Here is a 26,122-nt window from a genome sequence, read left to right on the forward strand (position 1 = left end):
TCCAGAGAAATGTTATCAATGAGAGAAGTTCTAATTATAGATAATATAGCTGTGTATCTGTTTAAAGACTAATATGCACCAAACTTCATCAAAACACTTGTGAAAAAAAATTTTACATACCTCTTTTGTTTAAGACATAATATGAAACTTGAAATAATTCCTCTACTTTAAAAAAGATGACTCCTAAAAAAAGTTCACAGCATCTCATTTACAAAGCAAAAATGTTAAACTGAAATTGTTCATTTTGGTCTTCAGTTACAAGTAACAAACCAGTAATAATTCATTATAATAATTTTATGAACAATTGGAAACATTACCAGAAAAAAAATTTTGTCAATGAAAAAAATATCACTGATTCAATGAGCATTTGATCATTTTATTAACAAAATATAAGCAAGAATTACACCCCTCTCTGTGAAACTTTTCTCATCAAATAATTTTATGTGGAGGGCCTTGAGATGTATCAATTATATAAAACATGTTAAAGTGAAAACATTTTTTAAATGTACAAATACAAACCAGTACTTTATACAAGAAATTTCTATAAAGTTCGTTAATCAACGTAAAAAATAATTTGTTTTGAATGAATATAAGGCATGTTCAGTTTCTGTGATTTTGCACAATTATTTTTTTTGCTTTGTTGGAGACTTTTCTCTTCGCCGGTCTTGAATTCTCTTTGATTCTCTGGATTGTTCAGAGTATCTGCTAGATTTTTCCCATCGTCTCTCGGCACCATTCTGATACCTATCTTCATCACTTCTAGAGCCTGAATGTTTTCTATTCTTTTCTCTTGACTTTGACCTATCTTTTCTTCTAAAATTTTCACTGTCCTTATTTCGTTGTCTGTGCTCATTTTCAGAAAAAGAATTTCTTCTCTCTCCTCTCTTCTTTTTGGGATCGCTATACTTATTTTCCAAATCTAGATGCATTTCTTGGTCTCTGTCATTTGTGACTCTACTGTAACTATTTCGTTCAGAAGGAACACCTCTGTCTGAAGTGTATTTTGTCATGGGATCTCTCCAATTTGGATCTCTTGAATTTTTATCTCTGTGTTTTTCTAACCTTCTTTCTCTTTCAGTCCTTGTTTCTTGGTGTCTTTGCTCTGGTCTTCTTTCTTCTTGTTTCCTATCATTTGTTTGCTGTTTCCTGATCAATTTATCTACTTCTTTACTTCTGGTGTTCCCTTGTCCCTTTTTCCTTATATCTTTAGCTGCAAAAATGAAATATAATTAATTAACTTTAACTTAATTTCTTAATTTAACAATCACATTTACAGATACATTGTACATTTACTAATTCAGATAAACTGGATGAAAACCTAAATTGACTGAATGAAAAGTCTGATGACAGAAGATTTCACAATATGTCATTTTTAAGATTATAAAATATATCAACATTAGTTACCAAAGTACTGTTTTGAGCCTTAAGACTTAAAACGGTGAACAGGAACTTTAAATTACTATAGCGAATGTAAAATTTTTTACGAAGTGCCTAAAATGGTGCATTTCCACTGACAAATTTTACTCAAAAACAGAAATTCCAGTCCATGTGCATTATGTCATACAAAATATTGTGTCAGATCTGGTACATAATCAACATATAACAATCACACACACCAGCAACATCACTTCTTAAAGGTGAGAGGGGAGTTGGGATGACTGGGTTTGCTTAACAGCATGGAGATTATATATATATATATATATATATATATATATATATATATATATATATATAAAAAAAAAAACATATATATATGTATTTCAAAAAAAATTAGGGAAGCAATTAACTGAACAAGTAGGAGAAGTATGTTAAGATACATAATAATAGGCTTTATGAGAGCCACTAAGGCTTGATTTCTGAGAAAACTCTTCTAAAAAGGCCGTAAACAATTTAATTTTACTGATATAATTACAAATATGTTAAATAATTACCATGAAATAACATACCATTTTAAGCTACAAGACAAATTTAATCACTTTATTTGTTAGTTTAGGTATGTACATATATCAAAGGTGCCTAGATGACCAACATTTCTGTTGAATTCCTACATGTACTGAAAGAAGGAAATAGGGTAGAAAACTACCTACCCTCATCCTATCTCCACCCAAATCTCACTGTACCAACCTGTACTTCTTCTGCTAAATGCCTACCCTTGGCCCAGTCAGTTGGTTTGCCACTAAGGACTTATTTCTCTGGTTCCTATCAAGCTCAGCCGAGCTGCAGCTACCCAAGCAGAAACCATCTGGCTCTGTGCTAAATCAATGTCTCTCTGACCCTACTCTACACCATTCTCAGTGCTTTGTTGACACTAAAACACAAGCCATGTAATAATATGCAGTCTCCTTACTCTCTGGTGTCTGCTTTACAATTTTCTAATTTGGGGGCAACTCATACTGCTTTTATGCTATTTAATATTTTATGAATAAAACTGAAAGCTATCTACTGAAATTGTATAATGAAGCAAATTAATTTTGAATCAGGAAGCTTTCTTATTGCTGCAATTCATGCTGTGTTATCATCTGTTCTCAAAACGGGTATCATGAAATAGCAAATTCTTTAGAATTAAAAGAGGTGAATGTTAAATGAACAAAAGTTTGTATATTTCAATTCAAGAAGAAGATTTCCTGTGAGCAAACTGAATCTTGCTCTAATAATATAAAACACTGAGAGTCCAAAATTCTGGCTGGCATAAGCCAAGGAATAAGAGTGAAAAGACCAGGCTTCCAACCTAAAGGTGTAGAGAAAAATGCTCCTTCTATAATATGCATTAAAAAGGAAGACATGACATGCATTTTACACAATTAGACCATATTTTATTTAAAAAAAGAGAGAGAGAAAGAAAAAAGAAAAAAAAAGGACTAGAAGGGCCAAGATTCAAGAGAAGGCAGAACCACAGAGAGGTAAGCAGACACTGCAGCCACCCCCTCCCTGCGAGCATCTGCTGACTCGGGGCTGCCACTGAGGGATAGAGACCAGCAGAGCTCAGGCAGTCTTACAAGGCTAGAGAGACAGAATGGGATTAGTTTTTTGTAATAAGTATATGTATATATATCTTTGACAAGAGATACATATCCAGAATACATTAAAAAACCCCTAGAAATGAATAGGACAAGTTAATTTTAAAAATGGGCAAAACTTGAATAGCTACTTAAGAAAATTTCAAATGGCCAATAATCTATAAAATGGTGTTCAACTTTATTAGTGATCAAGAAAATGCAAATTAAAACTGCAATGCAATACCTTTACACATTGACCAGAATGGCTAAAATGAAAAAAATGATCAATTAGAGTGCTAGTGAGGATAGGAGCCACGGGAACTCTCATGCATGGCTGAAAGGGGCGTAAACTAAAATAACCACTTGGAAAACTGTTTGGCAGTATCTACTAAAGCTAAATATACACACAACCTACAACCCAGTGATTCCACTTCTAGGTACATACTCAATAGAAATACATATATGTACATACATACATACAGACAGACATATATGTGTATAGTCACCAAAAGATATGTACAAGATATTCATAGGAACACTAATTATACATCTAAATTGCCACTGAATAAAAAGGATGTCAAATATACTGTGGTATACTCATGTAGCGGAAAACTATACAGCAAGAAGAATGAATGACTATTAACTAAAGGCAATAATATGAATGGATCTAACAAAATAATTTTGAAAGATAAGCTAGATATAAAAGAGTTCATAATATATAATTATAAAATTAAAAATAGGTAAAACTAACTTATGGAATGACAAATCACAAAATGGCTGCCATGAGGCAGTGGATGGGAGGAGTGGCAGTATCTGGGAGAGGAAACAAGGACATCTGGGATAGTGGTAATTCTTGTTCTGCGTGCTAGCTACATGGATGTGTTGTTCTCTTTATGAAAATTTATACAGCTGTACACTTCTGAGGTATGCACTGAATGTGTGATACATGTCAATAACTAACATAAAGTATCACTATTAAAAGTAAAAACTAAAATTTCTTTAAAATATCAACATCAAGAAAGCTCCTGTAAACTAGGTTATAGATATTATGAATGGTATTTCAGGTATCATTGAAATAAATATTTGCCAATGAAATATCTTCATTTCTATGAAGTTTTCCAAAAGTTAATCTTAGCATTGTAAATGTTTTAATTCACTTCAGACTGCAACAGTAATAGGTGATCATGTATATTAACTGTCGCTTTTAAACAATTACACTCTAAAATAAATAAAAAATCAAATTATTATTTCCCTCATTGTAAACATCGCCAGCAATATACTTGTTAGAAAAGAGCATGATCGATTATAAAGAGTTTCGATACCTGAGGCAGAGCTCTGACTGCTGGTAGATGAAGAATCACTCTCTTCGCTGGAAGATTCCGAACTGCTGCCACTGCTGTCCGAATCAGAGGCAGAGGAGTCAGACTCTGAAGAGGAGGACACGGAAGAGGAAGAAGAGGGGGAGGATTTATTTGGTTCAACATCTGGTTTCTGTGCCACAATGACCTTTGGTGTATTTTTGAGATGCTCACGTAATTCATCCCTAAATCAAAAATATAATGTTAGATTTTGCTTTGAAGGCAACTGTGAGATAATTTTGTAAGTTGAAAATAAAAGTCTGACAATAATCCTTACGTTAAACCTCCAAGACCTATAGAAGTAAAAAAGTTGATGGCAAACCGAGTGTTTCTGGGATTATCTCGGGGTAACAACCCTTCGAAGAATGGCTGTAGGGTTCTAAAAAAGAAAAAAAATGAATGAAAGAGAATGAATGGCTTAAAGATAAAAAAAGCAAAGTTCTTATAAAATTATTTTTCAGATTTTCTATGTATTAAGTCAATAAAATACAACCAAGTAAATGATTTATATAATTTATTAGGTTAGGCTACCTGCTATCTAAATGAAATGGGTAGGGTCATCATAATTTATTAAACTTGATTTCTATAATTATACAACAGAAGTTAAAAAAAAAGTTTTATATACATCTCATACACACTCAAAGGATGTATATGTAAACAATATATATGAACATATTTATCTATGTACATATGCATATATATGGTATATGAATATATATACAGGAAAGTAAAAAATACTCCAGAGGAGGGAGGAAAAGCAGTTAACAAAAATGAGAAATCATGAACAAAGACTGCATAAAATTATTTCTAGGGAGGGGAAAGAACAAAAAGCATTCACTATATAATGTGGTTTTGGACATGTGGTTTTTAGTGTCATGAAAAATTGTTCCATAGAAAAAGGTAACAAATAAGAAGAATGATTGAGTTTGCAGGATAAAATGAAATAGAGGTAAGGAGGCATAAATGAGCCAGTCCTGCTTAACAAGCTGGACAATGTTGGTGTGGCTGAAGCTACTTACTGGAGAGAGCTCATTAAAGTTGAAAGAAACCCATTAAGTATATAAAGCCATGGGAAGTGGATGGAATAGAACAGACAGGGCATGTAGAACCTAAGACAGACTTTTGGTGATCACTGGAGAGAGGCAAGCTGAGGAAAAGACAGAGACTGAGAAGAGTAAGGCAGAGTGAGAAGAAAGTGAGAAGCCACAGTGAGCAATCGGTCAACTGCATAAGTGAGGCCAAGAAGTCAAAGAGCATGAGGACTGAGAAAGACTACTTGATTTGGCAGGCAGTCACCAAGACATTTGAAAGGATGATTTCAGTAGTGTGAATGGAATAGAAGCCAATGTGAGTGGCAACGGGAGATGTGAATAAATAGGAAATAAGAAAGCTGGAATAGAGATTACACAACAGTCCTAGAACAAGACCCTAGTTCAGTGTAATAATTTGAACAATTACATTACATATATCTGTATATATTCAAAACTGTCCATTGATAATAAAAAGCTAATTATCATTCTAAGGTTCAAAATTAAGGTAAAAATGAAGATAAAACTGGAGAAGTCCAATGAGCATGCAAAAGTAATTTTCTGTGTTTTAACTAAATTAAAAGAGGCATCAATTCTGTGTTTTCTCTACTAAACTAAAAACCATCATCAAAAACTGCATGTTTTCCTGGGCCACGGAACATGGGATTCATTGTAGTAACTAACAAAGAAAGTCCTAGGGGCTTAACTCTTGTTTTACAACTAAGGGTGGGCATGTCATTATAGTGAAAGAAAACATCTGAGGACAGTAAGAATAAAGAGTGCTTAATGATAAACTTACTCATCCTTTAATCTTGCATTAAGTTTAGGAAGACCCATGTATTCACATAGTTCTTGGAAAAATATTTTAACAAAAATTCTACTGGAGGACGTAGTGGTTTCTTCACTCAGCTTTATACATTCAAGAACCTGAAAATAAAAATGAAAAAAGACAATTTAATTTTCTTCAAAAGATAAGACAAACTGACCATTATTTATAATTCTAAGTTGAAATTATGACTTAGTTTCATCTTCAATCAGAATTATCTATGAATATTTTCCCTGTTCTGATATGTATTATTTCTTGGCAAAATTTAAGACTAGTTCTCTCTGTGCTGATTTTCAAAATGTTAAGATGCTACAGAAATAAGAGTGCATTCTCTTTCTTGAGTAATGTGCTTTTTATAGCAGAAATACAGTCTGTCTTGAGTATATAATGCTAAAGTAAAGATTACTAGTTCCTAAACTTCACTCATCAAAATGTGGGTGTATGCGGGTTTGGGGCAAAATGCCACTTAGAACATTAGGCTATAGTTCTGTATAGCACATATAATATACAATAAGGGTAGAGACAGAAAGAATATAGCTTGTTCTGAATACTAAGATTGAGGCTTTAAAAGTGAAACTCATGGAGACATGTTTTAGGACAAATAAAAATAAAAGTAACCTCCAGTTGTTGAGTTAAATGTTCGAGGAGCCCATTTGCTTCAATTGTTTAAAACTTTAATTTCGTTTTCTCAGAGAGAGGAAAACAGAAGTAAAAAAATATGCTCTGGCTCCTAGGTTAGCTTACAAAATGCCTATTATTGTGGCTGGACATACTTAGTACTTAAAATATTACAAAAATCTAGCCAATGTTATAGGCTCAATGATGTTGCTTCATTCTATCATTAAGTTATGGTATTCTACAATGTGATCCTCTTCTTTCTTTCCTCCTAAATGCAATTTCTTTCTTTCTTTTTAAATATCCCTTCAGCAACTTTATTCTCTTATAACCTATCACTTTTTATTTTGTATTACTGCTATGAGCATATCTTACCTCTTCTCAAACAGTAAGCTTCTGGAAAGCAGGGACCATATATAATTCACCTTGGATCCCCTGTATCTCTCTCAGTGACTGAGTATATAGTTGGTGGCTAAATAAATGATTGTTGAATGAACAGTAGTTTTACAATAAATGCCAGCTTAATGAATGCATTTCCAATTCCAATCCAGTGCACATCTCCTCATCGAGAATATCTTTCCTTGTTCTAAGTATGACTACAAGAATTCCTCCCCATCACTTACCCGAATTCTGCTAAAAAGAACACATCCTGCTAGGACAATCATTTCTCTCATGTCCTAACTAGAGGAAGCACTGACAGTTAGTCTCTCAGAAAACAAACAGTAACTCAGAGATGCATGAGCACCAAACAACTGGTGTATATTAATATGAGTGTGCACAGGTGTTTGTAAACAAAAGAGAAAAATCTATATTATTTTTCCTGAAAATACTCATAGCCATCAGTATTAAAAAGTACTTTGATGTTTGGACTTTTAGTATTATCCAGACTGGTATTTTTTAAACTCACATGTTATTTACCTAGCTTTTGATCCCATGTGACATGAATATAACCTCAAAAATAGTCATTATAGTAAAAACATTTCATTTTAAAGTACATTTCCTACATAGGAAAAGTATGGTCACATTACCTTAATACAAATTTGAGAATAACGGGAGATTAGAAAGGAAGTATAAACACTGACCCCATCTACTTACACTCCATGGAAGTGAATCAGTGTACAGAAGGTGAGCAAACATCTTAGCAACATTTCTCAATTTGTTTGTTTCCAAGCGATGGATGGTATCATATTGTTCTTTGAATATACTTTCAAAGGATTCCATGTATTCTTTCTTTAGCATGCAAAATCGCTAATAAATTAAAAAGATGAATGCCGATACCATTAAAAATTGAATATCAATACTATGATGAGCATATTAAATCCTTCTAAATTTACTGAATCAAAAATTAATAAATATTTTGCATATCATATCAATCTTTTTGTGATATATTATGGGATGCTCAAAAAATAAGTTAATATATATTATCCTTAGCTACCTGGGATTTATATGCTACAATAAAATTATACCAATCATAATTATACAAATTATACAAAATTATATAAATCACAGACACATACATTTGAATACTATACAAATACACTTCTCTGTGGGTCGAGTTTGGATTTTAAAAATTATTTTAGCTCATGCTCTATTTGTGCTGCCTGAACATACGCCTGACTTCAGAAGCTGCATTCAGATTTTGAAAAGATAGCATTTAACTGTTCTCTTTGGGAAATTTTAACAAAGCATGTATAATTTCAGAAAGTTCTGGAAAAGTGATATGCAATAGTAAGGGGCTACAAAAATGAAGTGGGAAAGGAAGAAGGAGCAGAGAGTGAGAAACCACTCTGGGGAGAGGAAGAACAATTTTCTTTTAGCAAAGATATGTTATTATATTAGACCAGACCACAAAGCAGAGACATTAATTCGCAATATTTATGTTAAGAATTCCCTTTGTGATTCCATTAAAATCCAACAAGAAAAATGAGGCTGGAACTCACCCCAGCTAATAAGCCAAAAAATTTTTCATATGTCCTTTGTTGGGCACAGCAGTCAAGTATCATGTTGCAGAGTTCTTTCTATTTGAAAAAAAAATAACAGTAATGGTTCAAAATACAATGACTCCATGCTGTATGATATTTATCAATACGCTAGAGACAGCTTGAATTTTTAAATAAGGTTTTAAAAACACAAAACTTCCACAATTTTGTAAACTTTAGTTATTAATACAAAATTAAAAACTCAATTTATGCGAAGCCTAATTTTTAAAAGCCTTTGGTCTGGCTGACAGTTTCCATATATTGCTTATGCTAATTAGACTGATTATAAAATTCTAAATTCATATAAGTATGAACCACTTTAAGAAAACCTAGCATATGAAACAGACACATCAAGAAGAGACTGAATATACTGTATTCTAAAATAAATCTATACAGAATTCTTTTAAACACAGATCAATACATCTAACAATTCACTTATACACCTTCCAAAGATTTAAACTCAATTAATATATTTAGTTAGTATGAAAAGGCAGAACATGATGAATCTTTACAGAAGCATATAGGCACAGCTTTCAATGTTAACTTAAATGACCCTCTGATTGATAACACACACACACACACACACACACACACACACACACACACACACACACAAAAGAACAAGGAAAAAAACCCTCTGTGAATGAGTTTTCTAGCCTCATGTTATGCATATAGATATGCCTATAGCTGGATCTATACAAATAGATAAAATCCTTCCACAACTGCTAGAATATATTGTCCAATCAGCTATTTATGTGTCTTGAAAACTCCTAAGTGAAAATTCTGTTAAACTAATAAATGCAAGAATAAAACCAGGATCAGGAAATATCATCACCATAAATGATTTATAATTAAAAAATATTATTTGTTAATTCTTAAAATAATCCTAATAAAATATGTGTTGATCGTAGTAGCAATTTCATAGATGAAGGAACTCAGGCAACATGGACAAATCAATGGAGACAAAATGAAAAAGACATAAATTCATTCTTTAACCACTGCTGCAGACTTGACTAAGTATCTTTTTCTATAAAATACTTATCGAAAAGTTTAAAATTTTTTTCCAAATATAGTAACTATTTGATTTCTACAAATAAAAAGCCTATAAAATTACCATATATACTCTCAGTTCATTTTTACTTTTATTTAATTTACCCTTATATTTTCAATTAAGGATTTTGACATTTTTATCATATTTAATAACACAAGCTGTAACCTAAGTAAATATTGTAAATACTTTTAAAAATTAGGTCAATGTGTATTTACTGAATATCTGTATGTGCAAAGGAGAGGAAGGGGACACTGGAGAAGCACAGAACAGACACTCTAAAACTATGCTGTCCAGAATGGTAGCCTGTAGTGACATGTAGCTATTTAAACTGAAATTATTTAATATTATATAGTTAAAACTTTAGTTCCTCAGTCACAATGGCCATATTTTAAGTACTTAAAAGCCATATGTGACTAGTCACTACTGTACTGGACAGAGCAGAATATGAATATTTCCATCACTGCAGAAAGTGCTATTGAACAGCACTGTTCTAGAAGCTGATAAAGCAATCTACTCAAAGGATTTACTTCACAATGCAGGATTATTTTTAGATGTCCTTATACTGCTAGATTATTATTTTTTTAAGACTAGTCACAAGTTACCTCAATTAAATGTTTATAAATGTATAAGTTCTGAAAAGAAGCACTTTGTCGAGATTTAATATAGTATCAAAACTTAAAATGAGGCTTTTCTGATTTCTACCTATATTAATTTGATATATTAAAATGTATTTTCAGCTTCTCTACCAATGCTGTATTGTACAATAACGTAAGAGGTAATCAGGTTGCGAACAGTATAACATGCTAATATGCTGATAGCATTGCTAATAAAGTCAGCAATACCTACAGAACAAATTACTTTCTTCCCTAGACTAAATGCAATTACAAGAGTTATTCCCCATGGCTTATAATAATTAAATATTTTAACATTTTAATTAAATATTATAGCAGTTTTAGGACAGTCTTTTGAGTGCATGAAAATAGATGCACTAAACACTTTTGAAATGTTATTGAACAACTATCCTCTGGATTAATATTAATAAAAATTACAATGACTTAATTATATTCCTTAAATAATGTGACAAGATGATACAGCAGCAATTTCAGTTTCAATTATAATTTTAAAGGATAGTTCACTAATTTATTTCCTTCCAATGACATCGAGTGTACCTAGAGCACAAACAGGTACACTATTATTAATATATTAGTAAACAGACTTTAAGAGGAAGAAAATAATTTCTAAGTTTGAAAATAATTTCATAGTATGGAATTTCTTCTCAAAATTCCATACTATGGCATTTCAAGCATAAATCTACATTCTAAAACAAAGGTTGGCAAACTTTTTCTGTAAAAGGCCAGAGAGTAAATATTTTAGGATTTAGAAGCCATACGGTTGTCTCTGTTGCAACTAGTCAATTCTGCAGCTGGAGGGCAAAAAAGCAACCATACACACCAATGGGCATGGCTGTATTTCAATGAAACTTTATTTACAAAAAAGGGTAGTGGGCCTAGGCCACAATCCCTGTAACAGGTCATGTTTAAAGCTGTAAGACAAAGGACTTACACCTAATATTAACAGTTCAGATAGTCAAGATCTTTTAGAAGAATTAGAAATGAGAAAGCCTATATTAGACAGTGGCATCTGTGCTGGGTTAGCACATGTAAGGCAGGGTGTGAAAAAAGAAGCCTGAAAAGCCTTGGCTCGGGTTCCAAAGATCTAAAATCTAGATGGGCAGTGAGCAACACACACAAGAACACAACTAGAAAAAAATAATCTATTCAATCTAGTCTTTATTATCCATGGCATAGAACCATAGAGTTCTATGATATTTTGCATAGTGAAGTATACTGAGTTTTAAGATTATGAGTCCGATGAGCTAGGAGGGGGCTAGTATGTATTTTATGGAATGCTAAATCCCTGACACTTTGCAGAGTGCCTTACTTATAGCATACACTGACTATACTTTGTTGAATTAGTTAATGAATGAAAAAAAGATACAGGTTCTTCTACATCTAATTAAAGCAATGTAATAACATAAATGATGATGTTTATAATTTTTACCACAAAAGAATACTTTAGTACATAAAGTAGATAGACCAGGTAATTCACTGAAGAACAAATTTCCTACTGTATTTAAGCCATAATTTGATTTATAGGCAACCACTAAGAAATTTATGTAAAGTGTGGTGATTCAGAGAGACTTCCTTCTTTCTTACATCCCATTCGAGCACTTGATTTAATTCACGGAAATGAGAAGCATATATGAAACACACCAGAACCCCTAAATTTTGAGTTATTTTAAATTTTAGAAAATCCACATTTAAATAATAAATATTATAGTTATTGTTTTAATTCATGAAAATTATTAACTGTCTTAAACATTTTTATAACCAATATATTTCCTAGTAGGAAAAAAGTATTAACTTACTGTTTGGCTTTCAGGAAACTCCATTTTCAGCAATTTGTGAGCGCATTCTTCAAAATCTAAACTGTAAAGATAAAATGGTCACAATAGATTAAAAAACTTGCAGCATAGTTAAATTGTAGTATTCTTTTATATACAAGAATCTTACTTTAATAGTTGTTTTAAATATTTATTATAATTTCATATTATTATACTGTGTATATAAAAAAGACATAGCTCTTAACTCTACAAAGAATGAAGTACTTATACATATTATTATATGGATGAACCTTAAATTATGCTAAGTGAAAAGGTCAGACACAAAAGAGCACACACAATATGCCATTTATATAAAATGTTCAGAAGAGGCAAATCCAGAGACACAGAAAGTAGACTTAATTTTTATACAGTTAGTTATTTCTACTTCTCTCTGATCCAAGTCAGGAAGAGGTAAAAGATGCTCCAAGAGCCCAGCATGACATCTAGTGCTTAATCACCATTTATTACAAGTTATCTTGATTCATATCCAAACACAGGGCTTCAACATTAAAAAAAAAAACAACTAAGTATAAAAATAGCAATTAACCAAACTGACTTACAAGGAAAAAGTTTTGCTTTTTTACAATATTTATATAAATTGCATTTAAAATATCTTCAATGTTTCACCTAAGAGAATTATCAAACAATGTGAACTTGACTCAGGAATAATGCTAATATATCTGTACTTTTTGTAGAATGTGCTAACCTTCATTCTTTTGTTAACAGTAGTATAAAATAATCATCCACTGAAATATAAAGATTACAAATTTAGTTTAATAAGTTCATCTGTATTCCTCAGCTTCTGTTAATTACTGGATTTCATAAGCGCAACAGGGTAATAACTCAGGATGATACAATCTAATAAAATTAAAAAATTATAATAAAATTTTAAAAATTTATTTCAGGAAAAAACTTTATACCAGGTAGTATTAAGCAATATCTAGCATTAAAATATTAAACTATAGTTGATAAACTTCAATAATACAGCAATACCAAAATGTATTTAAAAAGATCTGACATTTTATTTTCTAAAGCATTATTTCTAAAATCTGCCTATTTATCCAGTTAAGATAACACCTCTGGCATGGTACTATATAGGTTATGTAGTTTTTTCCCCACTTAACATTATATCAGATCACTTGTCTACATCAATAACAATGTTCCATTAACCTAATTTTCCATAGTGGCATAAATTGGACATTTTGATTATTTGTGTTGAACAATAAAATTGTCTCCTGTTTTTTCTTTTTGCATTGAAATATTCTGTATATAATTCTCTGCCAATATGTGTGTTTTTTTTTTTTTTAAAGAAATATAATAATGAAAAAAGCAGGTCAAATGGAATGGGCACTGAGCCCTTAAATTCATGTTACCAAAATGCTTGCCATAGTCTATTAATAAGTGTATCTCAGTGAAATAATCATTAGTACTGAGTACTGTTGCTTTAATAAAATTAACCACTTCAGCTATTTTAATGACTGATAATAGCACTTATTCGTCTAGAGTGATATGTCTGATAACTAATACATTTTTTGTTTTATAATCCATTACATGAACCTCCCAACCATATCCTTTAAATACATTTCTATCAAAGTCTTTGTGTTTCTTTCCTAAAATATATATGAGCTTTTAAAGTATACTAACCTTTGTCATATATAAATTTTTTACTAGGCATTTAGAGGCTCAGAACTCTACAAATACCAACACATAAGGCAGAAGCTACTGCTACTACAATTGGTGCCATTATATAATAATGGCTTGTCACTTGTCTCTTAATGCTTTAATTTTTCAAGTCTTTTGTGTGATTCAGAGATCATTAAGGTTAGGTCAATTTTTTAAAAAGTTGCTTTTAAACAATTATTAAAAGAGCTCCATGGTAAGTCTTCAAAGTTAATGTTTACAGCAATATTAAAACAATGAATCTGCTGTTTATTAACTCATTACTGTTGAATTTCTTAAAAAGGACAAATGAAAGGTCAAAGTAGGAATAGTTATCCTAACAAAAATTTTTCATCTTCAAGTTTTCATGAAAAAAATCGAATAGTTTTTTCTCTCATGTGAAAGGCAAAGCAATAGGATAAACTAAAAAATTTCTGACCAATATCTGCTGTTTAACATTTCTTTTGGAAGATGAACCTAAGCCAAAAAGTTTTCAGACAGACTGAAAACAAGATGACTCCTCTACTGATGAATCATTATTGCTATTACATCATACTAAATGGAAATATACAAAAACTAGTAACAAAGCAAAAAAAGCCAAACAAGGAAACATTCCTACTCCAGTATAAAATGTAAACACCGTGCCCACTAAATCAGTAAGTTGATTTACATATAAAATAATAGAATCACTAAGCATTTAACATTTTTATTTATTTTTCTTCAAAACTTGACTTACAGCCTTCAAAGGGAATAGGTTTTGTTTTCATGACATGATAGTTCTTACTTAACATTATCTCAAAGGGTTCTAAAAACTTTCCTAAGCCTAATTTCTATTTCTATCTGCACAACAAATTAATGTCTGAAAGTTAACATAACTGTACTTCGCTACTTAGAACCAGAATTAAAAAACAAATTAGAAAAAATATATACTAAATTTCTATTACAAATTAAAAACCGAACTAGCTCTGTAATATAGAGCTGTTTTCAAGATTTCATTAATGATATCTAACTATAAGAAATATAGCTAAAAAAAGAAAAAAAGAACCATTTAATTACGTTAACATAGACCTTTCAAATTTAAGTAAAGACAATTTGCTATTAAAGCAAAGAACCAGCAATAGGAATCTATCAGCTTGGGTTTGGAATAGAGATAGAGAGGCAGGTAGTTTGAGAATTCCTGAAATGGTATCAATTTTCCTGTCATCAGATTCTACAAATACCTATCTCCTTGCCCATTTGCTATCAAAAATAAGAATCAACTGAACAAATAATCTTACCTTGACTGAATAGCAAGATAAATTGTACGACGAAATGAGACTAGATTAATTTCGGTCTTGTCATGAATAGTCACTTTTTGTCCTGAAATTAAACATAACAAAATTAGGAAATTATAAAAACAAATGTGAAGAACTGAAAATTTCTATATAATAATTTTCTAAATACACTTAGAATCTATGACTTTAATAATAACGATATTCTTTTCTACAGTGTAAATTAGTATTTGTAGAATTCTAAGTAACTATTTCAAATCTTTTGCCATATCTAAGAGTATTTAATAAGTTAGTATATATAATATAGCTCAAAGAAGTCCTGAACCAAGCCAGATTTTGTGTCACTTGCTCATTTAGATACTATAAAATGCTGCACTCATGCTGTTGTTTGATAAACCATTATTTCTAGAGTTCCAAACAGTATCTTGATAATTTGGAAGAACTATAACTTATGGGTAGAAATACAGTTTCAGAGAACACTGGATTATCATGACAGGTTAATGGGTCCAATATAAATATGTGTATTTGTCAAAATTTTCTCATATCTAATACATGAAGCTTTTCCTTACAAATATTTAATCAGTTTTTTGAACAGTATTTTCACATAAAACAAAGAAATTCTAAAGTAAAATGTAGCACATAGTTAGAAGACGTTTTAAAGAAAGACATTGGAAAAAAATTAAGCTTATTTTTATAAAATATATTATAAAGAGCAATTATACTCTAAGACAGAACTAAAATACATTATGCCCTAAAAGGGAAAGATATACCTTTAATAATTTCAAATATATAAGACAGAACTAAAATACATTCTGCCCTAAAAGGGAAAAATATACTTTTAATAATTCTGAATATGTAATACAAGTAAATAGCAACCACTGTATACATGTTCTGATGTTTGAACTGAAACTCAACCAAAGCACTTAGCTAATTTTTCTGTAAAATATAATGTAATCAAAGTTGAGGAGGAAGAACATCATGCCTGCTCCTGTACAAATATAGCTTTTGGCCTCCCTACTCTATTTTGCCAAAATGAACAGCAAATATCTAGTCATTCTCATCTGTCACATTAATGCCAGGGTTACATAAATTACACATACTCAACATGAATGTACCTTTTTCACAGTTTATAATCAAAGGCATAAAATGTCAAATTAAAATTATGCTGATGTCAAAAATGAATTTCCTTGTTTAATACTTTTAGAGCAAAGATTTTCAACCTTGGCAATACTGACATTTTGGGCTGGATAATACTTTGTTGTCGGGGACAGTTTGGTGACTTGTAAGATGTTAACAGCATTCCTACCCTTCACCCACTAGATCCCAGTAGCAATCCGTCCAATGCCCACAGACTGAGAACCACTGTTTTAAAGAATTACACTGGAATTAATTTAATTTCAGAGTATTTACAGTATTATTTTAAAATAAGCCATACTTTTACCTTCTTCATCTTCTTCTCCCTCTTCCTCTTCTTCCTCCTCCTCTTCACTACTTCCAGCGTCTTGGTCTGTGTTTGAGTCACTATCTCCTTCATCAAGAATTTCTAAAAGAACAAAGTAAGTTTAGGAAAATATTAACAATCAAGTGATATACACACAACTCATTCTGAGAAGATAATTCTCAGTTCACTGAAATCCATAATGGTGTAACAGTCTGTCAACCAACAAGATCACACAGGCCTTGTGTTATTGCCTAGGTGGTCAGGGAGCATTATAATTAACTGGATTAGAGAGAGCCATATGTATCATTCTTCTGCCAGACAGAAAGTGACCATGAAACAAGGAATGAAATGGAGAAAGTAGATGAAAATTTTCCAAAAGAGCAAAAGCAGTGGAAAAATAAACTTGGAATACAAACTAGCATATTAGAGTCAAAATATTCTTAGTTCATCATCAAAAAGAAAGCAGTCTATTACAAAAAGCCAAGGCTAGATATAGAAAACAAGAATTTAGGAGGCTAAGAATTAAGAACATTTTATGAAAGACAAAGAAAAGAGAAGAAATAATTACGTAATTTAGCATTCACTTAAATAAATACCAAAAAAATTTTTAAATACCAATACCAATGAAATTTTTATTAAAACATATATCTATTCAATAGAACATTATAACCAATCCAAAGACTTGCTATATTTAAAACAGAAGCCAAAATTTAAAAGCCTTTAAGAAAATTAGTTAAATGAGCACTTCATTGGATTATTACTTCTTAAAATGCAACTCCCATTCAGAACTGGATGAAAATAGTGATGTAAGTAAGAGACTAAATAAGGATAGTCATCATGTTAATATAATTAAATAATAAAACCTGAAATTATATTTTGTCCAATGGTATGTGCTCCATTAACCTGGCCAACACTTCACTTTTTCATTTCTATTATAACCAAAGAGTTTTACTAAAAAGTTTTGGGGCCAATTCACTTTCAGGAAATTCTAATTTCTTTATCTATACAAAGCAGTACAAATCGGGAGCCACATACAATATTTAATGTTAGCAGAGAACTTCATGTTATGAAGAATAAATCATTTTAGAAAAACAGAGTTGTCATTCAGCCCTTATCTGACATACAAATCTCCTCAAGAATATTTCTAACACATGTGACTTCACGAAATAATCTGAAGTGTCTAGTTTATTATTACATAACATGGTTTAGACAGACTTTTAAAAGAGGAAACTATTTAGTATTCAGTACTTGGAAGACAGGCATTCCTGCTGTTTTCCCAAATGCCATAAGACCTAAAACACAAGAACACCTGAGTCACTCTAAGGTGCTAATTACTAAAGCTGTGCCCACTTCCTGCTGTGGCCATTTTTTTAATGCCAGGTCTAGAAGAATATTTAATGGAAGAATGAAGGTCAAATGAATTGTCTAGTCGTTTACATCATCCTGTCCTCATCTGTCTACAATCTACTTATTAAAATCACTTAGGCAGTGACAATTGGGTTTTATTGAATGGATAAAGCAGTAGTTTCTTTTCTTTTTTTTTCCAGTAGAAAAGACAAGTTTTATTAAAAGGGAAAGTACACTTCCGGAAGTGGAAGTGGGCCTGAGCAAGAGAATCCTGGCTCAAAAGGCCTAAAGCAGTGGTTTCAAAGTATGGTCTGTGAGTTCCTGGGGGGATCGCTGACACTTGTCAGGTGATCTGTAAGGTTTAAACTATTTTCATAATAATACTAAGACGTGACCTGCCTTTTCACTGTGCTGACATCTGCAATGATGGTCCAAAAGAATGGAAGTTAAAACTGCTGCAACCTGAGCACAAATCAAAGCATCAAACTGCAGTAGCAGTCATGTTCTTCACTGCCACATGCTTGTGGTAGGGGGAAAAAGCCATTTTCACTTAAGAATGTCCTTAAAGGAGCAGAAAATTATTAATTTTAGTAAATCTCAACCCTTGAGATCTGAGTAATAAAACATGAAGTTCATATACAGGACTTCTGTTAAAGACAGATAAACAATGATGATGGTTATGTCAAGGAAAAACACTGCAATCATTTGAGTTCCAAGATGAATCAGCTATTTTTTTTCATTTTTATTTGAAAAAATGGTTGACAACCTATAGTTATTAGATATTTGGCACAAATCTACTCAAATATATATAAAGTAAGACTGTTGCATAACTAACTTTATTTGCCACCATGATAAAATTAGAGTTTTCAAGAGAAAATTAGAATTTTGGAAAACTTGTATCCATCCTTGTGAGTATGATAGCTTAGTAATACTTAGTCTTTTCTGACAAGAAGGTGGTAATGTTAATAAATGTGATTTCTTGATATTATGTTAATGTGTTAATTTAATTTCTTTATTACTCCAATCAAAACAATCTATTGCGACAGATTGAAATCAGAAACAATGAGAATCCAACTGTTTCCTATTAAGCCAGTCATTAAACTGTACAAAATATATAAAACATGTCATTCTTCTAAATTTGTTTTATAGTTACTCATAAAAATATCTAACATGCTAACATGTACAAAGTTTGTTATTGTTATTTTAATATAATATATTCTCAGTTTTAATTTCTAATAAAGTAAATGTTAATAGATATAACCCATAAAAACAAAAGCTCTTTGGAGTCCTCAATAATATTCAATAGTATAAAGGGAGCTCAAGACCAAAGAGTTTAAGAAGGGCTGTGATAAAGAAAAGTGCTATTTTCCTGGCAGTGGCCAACTGACCATGACCCTAAAGAAATAAAATTGCCAAGTTAAAAAAAAATCATACGAAGTATAATAAAAGTTCCATAAAATCATTTAACATGTTTTAGCAGACTAGGAGAAGTTCATAAGAAAAGATGAAAAAGGGTCTAAGGGGTTCTCCATGATTAGAAACTAATTTAGTTTCTGGCCGCCGTTGTACTGAAATGCCCCTAGGAAATCAGGATGTAAGAGGAGACACTAATTTATTGTACCAGATTTTTAGGATAACATATAGAAATAGATTCTTACACCTTTACTTTCCACTTCAACTTTCTACTTCCAAGTATGATGAAAGCACAGAGTACAGGCAGTGACAGAGTTCTAAGTCTCTGCTTTCTTCTTAGGAGTTTTTAGAGCAGTTAAGTTCTCCAGTAAAATCACAATGCAAGGAAATAAATCCATAGTTATTACATAATTATAACATGTATATATATACTTATTATATAAATATATCAGCAGCTCTGAATATTAGCTTTAGAAAAAAAATACAAATGTGAAAAAAACAGTATCGATGTCTAAACACTTGCTCGCAGTGAAAAAAAGCACTTTATTTATCCTTACATTAACAAGGAACATTTACTCTTACATCAAACAAACAAGTAACTTGTTCCAGGTCACTTAGCTATTAATGGTAAAGACAAAATACAAACCAAAGTCTGTCTAAAGTATATTAATGGTGTACAAATAAAAATCAATTTATTAAGCACTGATATCATATCTAGCACTGTGACTGATGTTATCAGAAAGCTATCAATCTGCACACAAGAAATAATAAAGTATAACGCTTTATAATAAAGTATAGCACTTAATTGAATATTAAACTGGATGGCATTTAAAGCAGTAATTCTTAGGCAGTAGTGAAGTTAAATAAAGGCTGCTAATAATACGTGAATATTTCTTAAGAGGGATAAGACTTAAAGGCTGCATAATTTAAACACAGGGAAAAAGAAGAGAGACAATTATGTAAATAATTTAGAATGAAGTAATAGCATGGATAAGCACGAGACCGCAAAATAATGCATGAGGAAACAGTGAGGAGAACAGCTTCAAGAACAGAGATTTCTACCTTTCTATCAATATTATATAACTACAAAAATTGCTCCTTTTTATCCAAAATAAATTATTTTATAAAATTCTACATACCCTTCTTAATAACTTTGTACTTCTCTTCATTTTCCATAAAATTAGGATCCATCTTGAAAACATCTTAAAAAAAAAAACCAAATTAAAAGTTAAGTGTTTATTTTCTACATTTACATGTGTTGGTGCCCCGTTCCCCAAACCCCACCTCTTGACTTACTAAGAACATCTTCTGGATTATAGTCATCCTCTAGAGGGAGCATATGGGTGAACTGATCATCTTCTTCCACTAAGTCGAGCCCTTCTAGGATAACAGGGTGGTCCTTGAATCCATCCTTCCGTACAGCGAACATCACTTCAATCATATACTGAACTCTTTTGTCAATTTCAGACTCATGGAGAATATTTCGAAGGCGTTCAAATATAGCTAAACAGAAAAAAAAAAAGACAATAAAATAAGTAATAAATATTCTAATCCTTAAACAAAAACTCAATATGAAACCTAGGATATATATTTACCATTTATTCCTCTTGGTGACACTTGTGTTAATTTGAGGCCACATTCCTTGAGGAAACCAATAGCTACTTCAACGCTATCATCTGTTGGTCTTTCCAGGAGCAAAGTGAGCATCTCTAAGCATAAAACTTCGTGTGCCTTGAACAGAATAGACATATGGAATAGAGAAAATATTTTTACATATATTAATCTATCATTGGTAATTTTAAGTCATTATATCTAGTTTTTGTAGTGACAATATTATACATGTGATGAGCAGTTTTATTATCATGTATATAGAAATATATACATAGGATATGATTATTCTTTCGCTTTCATTATGTACCTATAAAATATTTCCAAATAATTGTTCCAAAATCTAAATTACACTGAATACAACTATTTGACTTATCTCCAGAAGAAATATTCTTCATATATGTTATATATAGGAAATATACATTATCTATAGGAAATACAACTAAACTCAAAATAAAAGTTAAAAATCATGTACTAATTTTTAACCTGAGATATTTTCATAATTACTATATAAAGAATAGTGATTCTCCACAACCACAAATTTTCATATTCATTTTCCAATTCATTCTATAAACAACTGTTAGATAGCAAATAGCTCTTAAGATACATGAATAATAATTTCATCAGCAACTATATTAGTTTCTGGTACGCAATGAGAGTTTTGAATATATCCTCTATTTTTTTTTTTTTTACTCAAACTACACTGGCCATGTTCAAAAATACTTACAAACAATGCCAGGTAAAGTGGGAATAAAATTCTATTGAGAAGTTTTACTGTGAAAAGAAAAAGAACTAGAAAGCATGGTCAAAACACCATACATATGCTGTTCTAAAGTCACACTTATTTGAGATATAGAGAAAAAAAGTCTAAATCTCAACTCAGGAAATTATCTTCTTTACACTGACCATACCAAAAATACACACTATGTTTTTCTTTTCTCTTTTTTTTTGGGGGGTTGGGGTGGGATTGTCAAACAGTCTTGTCAGTAACAAAAAAAAAATAATGCCCTGTACCACAGTTGGAAAGATCTAAAATATTTACCATTTTAACTGTTTTTGTGGTAATGCCTAAAGTATCTCCCATATAAGTAAAATATACATTCAAAAACTGAAATATATTATCTGTGCTGTTACTGACATGCAAAATAAATTTCTATAATTTTAAGCAGCAAGTTATTGTAATAATATGACTACGTTAAAATCTAAAAAGTTTCTAAGAGTAAACACGGGAAAGAATTTCATGTACGAAAGAATTAAAATATTATTTAATGTTAGAGAATTAGGATTAAGCGTGACTTTGAAATTTTCCTTATATAATTAAATATGATAATATATATCTGAAGGATACCTTTGAGCATGAACAAGTACAATTTTACTATTTTCTAGTTTAACCAGAAGCTGAATCAAAACTCTCAGTGAATGAATACAAAACACAAAAACTGAAAAAGATAAAATTATTTGCATTTAAAACTGATTAAAATTATTTAATCTATAATATATGTTATAAACTGATGCTATGAATATATGACAAAAATACCATGTAGTTGCAGAGAACAGGATTTTTTTGTTTTGTTTTTTAATTCTCCCCTCCACTTCCACTCCTGACCTATAGGCGGGGTATCTCCTCCCACGTGCTCGTGACGCACACCCGGTGCCTGGCACACCCGGGATATGGATTGTGGCTCCACTGAGGCACGAACCCAGGATCTTCTGCGTGTAAAGCAGACATGCTAACCACTACACTATGGAGCCACCCCAGAGAACAGGTTTGTTTGTTTTTCTTTTTTTTTTTACCAGACATTAGGTTGTCATGAACACCAGGTACAGGAAAAAGGCATGGAGGAGATACCAACTTTATTGCTTTACAAAAACAAATTACTTTCTCTGAAGAAATAATCTGTAATTAAGTGACCATGTACAGAATTAATATCAATTTGATATTATTTAAGATGCTTTTCCCAACGACTATAAAATCAAAACAAAAATAGAGATGTATGGACTGAAGTGCATCAAGCCTGTGGTCTAATGTCATGGAAAGGCATCAAGTTTTGAAGATAATTACTTACCACATTTTGGTTAATAAGATGTGCCACAAATTTTGAAGCAGTGAGACAAAGTTGCTGAAAAGTGAAGGAAGAGACAAAGTTAATCTATAAACTAAAACAAATTTTTATTTACCAGTGAAATCTACAGATTACTAACACATTCTATTTAAAATATGTAACACACAAGGATAATTTTTATGTTATAAGAAAGTTAAAAGATAAAAACTAATACATGTAAAAGGGTGCCAATTCTGGCTAAACAGTTATAATTCTACAGTTATAGCTATCATTTTTGTGGCTCATCATTAGTGGGCAGGAATATTTACTAGAACAAAAGAGTTATCAAATATACAGTTTAAAAAAATAATGTTTATGTAGAAATCACTACTGCTCACTATTGTTGATATTGGTTTATTATTCTGTCCTTGTGTGCATGCCAGTCTACTTATAAGCTCATAACATATACCTTATCATTTCTTCGATAGCCTTTTCGAAAATTAAGAATTAATCTCTTGAGGATTAATTCTCCGATTTGTGGAAATTTTGAGTTGATAATTGCCACTAATGCTGCATACACATGGGTGAAGATTGGAGATGCACTTTGTGCTTGCAAAACAGATCTGGACAGCAGGCCTCTGTTGAAAAAGGGAAAAAAAAGGAGTTGACAATAATCACCAATTTAATTAGAAGAAAAAACCTCATTTAAAACTGAATAATATTACTTCTCCACAAATATTCATAAAAGCTAAACCAGGACTAAATTTATACCACTTTATCTAGGAGAAGAGTTTGTCTTTACTAATAAATAAAAATTGCTTCTGAAAAAACATTCAATTTGTGATTTTATATAACAGATTTTACTACAATTTTTTCTTCAAATTTTTTCTCTGAATATAATTCCTCTTTTCCTATTTCTGTTTGTTATATCTAGTAATAAAATTTTAAACTTCTTAGGAATAATTTTAAACTTCTTAGGAAAATAGTGAAGGAAAAAAGGGTCTGCTTCAAAAGGACTAAATTTAGACAATGTAAAATTTCCAGTACTGGTCTATTATTTTACATAAAATTTAATATGTGATTAAAAACGAATTTGGGTGGTTTCTACCTTTTAGCCTATTTTCAGTAAAATAAAAAGATGTGGAATACTCCTATTAAAAATAAAGACACAATTAAAGCACTGCAAAAATAATTCTAAAACAAAGACAGAAAAATAAAAGATTGTACTTCTCATTTTGAAATGGCATGTTTCTGCATGCTTTTGATAAGGGGAGAGATGCAAACTGGGCTAATTTAATAGTTATTTTCAGCAGTGTAATGACACATATTGGATTGCCAAAAGGCAGGAAAACAATGTCTTAACAGTTATCAGATTTGGGTATGACAATGAATCATTAAAACAGAAAATGAGATAAGAACACAGCTAATAAATTTTAAGATCTTAAATAACCTATATAACATTTCTTAGTCTGCTTCTTTCTGAGTAAAACAGAAGAGCTCTACCTATTTTTGAGAACATTGGCTGCCTCTAGGTCAACTTTCTATATCTTCACAACATGCTACACATTACCTTATATCCCCAATGTTTTTTGAGATGAGGAGTCAAGATCATGTGAGATGACATGGGAAAATAGCCTTCAGATTTTAAAATAAAAAATAGAATGAATATAGAATATTTCTATTTCCTGATCCTTTTAAATATCTCCGACTACTAAACACCACACGGAAAATGCTAGGTCATTCTCTTCTGCTTTTCTAAAGTTTCTTGCTGATCTTTCTTACTTCTTTCACATTCTCAATTTGCTTTCATTAGAAATTAAAATGCTTTGAGGCAGCACATATATATAATATTCATTATTCCTTATGAGTTTAAATTATTTACAGTATTCAGTAAATGAATGAATGTGCACAAATCATTAGATGAATCAAACCTCAAAAAGCAAAAATTCTACACAACTTCTAACAGTGAAGTACAAGTTATTTGTTAATAGCTTACATTTTTATAAAAACTGCATTTTAAATATTCTCAACTACCTTTGAAATAAAGTAGCATAATAAATCAATAATTACTGTTCATGTAGATACTATGTTCCTTTGAAAAACTAAAATACTACAAATAAAATAGCTGATACTTACCTGCCTCTAACTATATTTTCTTGAAGAAGTTCTTGAATAATAATGCCTATATTAGAAATGTTGACTTTGTTGATAAGACCATTGATTGATTTCTTTAGGGCTTCCCAGCTCATCCTCTGGTATGCTAAGCTAAAAAGAATAGATTTTAATAAAGAATAAAACTTAGTCAACAATCACAATAAAGTTATCCTGGGAACATAAAAACTTAGATACTTTATTATTAACATTATTTTCACAAAATGACCCCAAAAGGGTGTATATACTGACTACATAAACACATGGATTATATACTAAACTATGTTTGATTTTATGTAAATATGATGCTTATGTACAGTCTGCTTTTCTTTAACAACATAAGATTACTAAGAATATGTAAGGATAATCTTTTGCTCTTTCATCCATGTATGTTGCAATTAACATCTATTAGAGTCAATAGATGCTTATTTTACATTATAACACTTCATTTACTTACACGTATCTTCGAAAAAATATTTTAAAATAAAAGCTATTATTTATTTTAAATTACAATATGAAATACCCACATGTAAGCCATAAAAAGGGAATTATTATGTCACTTCTAGTAAAAGCATGATAGACAAAATTAAAGGTTTTAGGGCAAGTCATATGAAATCACGAGACTATTCTAAGTATTTTAAAGAACACCTGTACATTTAGGCAGTAATCCCACAGCTATACTAGGTGAATGCTAGATGACTATACTGTTTTTTAATTTAGATCTAGGGTAAATTCTTTAGCCTAATTGGGTTTCTTCAGGTTGAATGTGATATTATCTAAGTCCTTTTAAAGGTCTAAAATTCTATGGTTTTTATAATTATTTCTCTGTGGAATGATTTCAGTTTCAGGAAGTCTTAAATTATTTTTTCTTACATACACCTCTCTTGGGATAAT

At 31.0% G+C, this 26,122-nt stretch overlaps 1 protein-coding gene across 2 annotated transcripts in view; it reads right to left on the reverse strand.

The window, feature by feature from the left end:
* Positions 1–360: 360 nt before the first annotated feature.
* The window catches only part of CWC22 (CWC22 spliceosome associated protein), a 49,076-nt gene continuing 23,314 nt past the window's right edge, over positions 361–26,122 (reverse strand). For both annotated transcript variants that reach the window (XM_039855236.1, XM_039855237.1), the window contains 15 exons: positions 25,214–25,342; positions 23,547–23,715; positions 23,102–23,155; positions 21,023–21,158; positions 20,724–20,930; positions 20,567–20,629; positions 16,668–16,769; positions 15,233–15,314; positions 12,282–12,342; positions 8,764–8,841; positions 7,919–8,071; positions 6,182–6,309; positions 4,632–4,733; positions 4,319–4,539; positions 361–1,210 (listed from right to left, as the gene is read on the reverse strand). In XM_039855236.1, the coding sequence (XP_039711170.1) occupies positions 624–1,210; positions 4,319–4,539; positions 4,632–4,733; positions 6,182–6,309; positions 7,919–8,071; positions 8,764–8,841; positions 12,282–12,342; positions 15,233–15,314; positions 16,668–16,769; positions 20,567–20,629; positions 20,724–20,930; positions 21,023–21,158; positions 23,102–23,155; positions 23,547–23,715; positions 25,214–25,342 (2,272 nt within the window). In that variant the 3' untranslated portion in view covers positions 361–623. The remainder of the gene's footprint in view (positions 1,211–4,318; positions 4,540–4,631; positions 4,734–6,181; positions 6,310–7,918; positions 8,072–8,763; positions 8,842–12,281; positions 12,343–15,232; positions 15,315–16,667; positions 16,770–20,566; positions 20,630–20,723; positions 20,931–21,022; positions 21,159–23,101; positions 23,156–23,546; positions 23,716–25,213; positions 25,343–26,122) is intronic.

Source organism: Pteropus medius, unplaced genomic scaffold (assembly GCF_902729225.1).
Source record: "Pteropus medius unplaced genomic scaffold, Ma_sr-lr_union100, whole genome shotgun sequence".
Taxonomy (NCBI): domain Eukaryota; kingdom Metazoa; phylum Chordata; class Mammalia; order Chiroptera; family Pteropodidae; genus Pteropus; species Pteropus medius.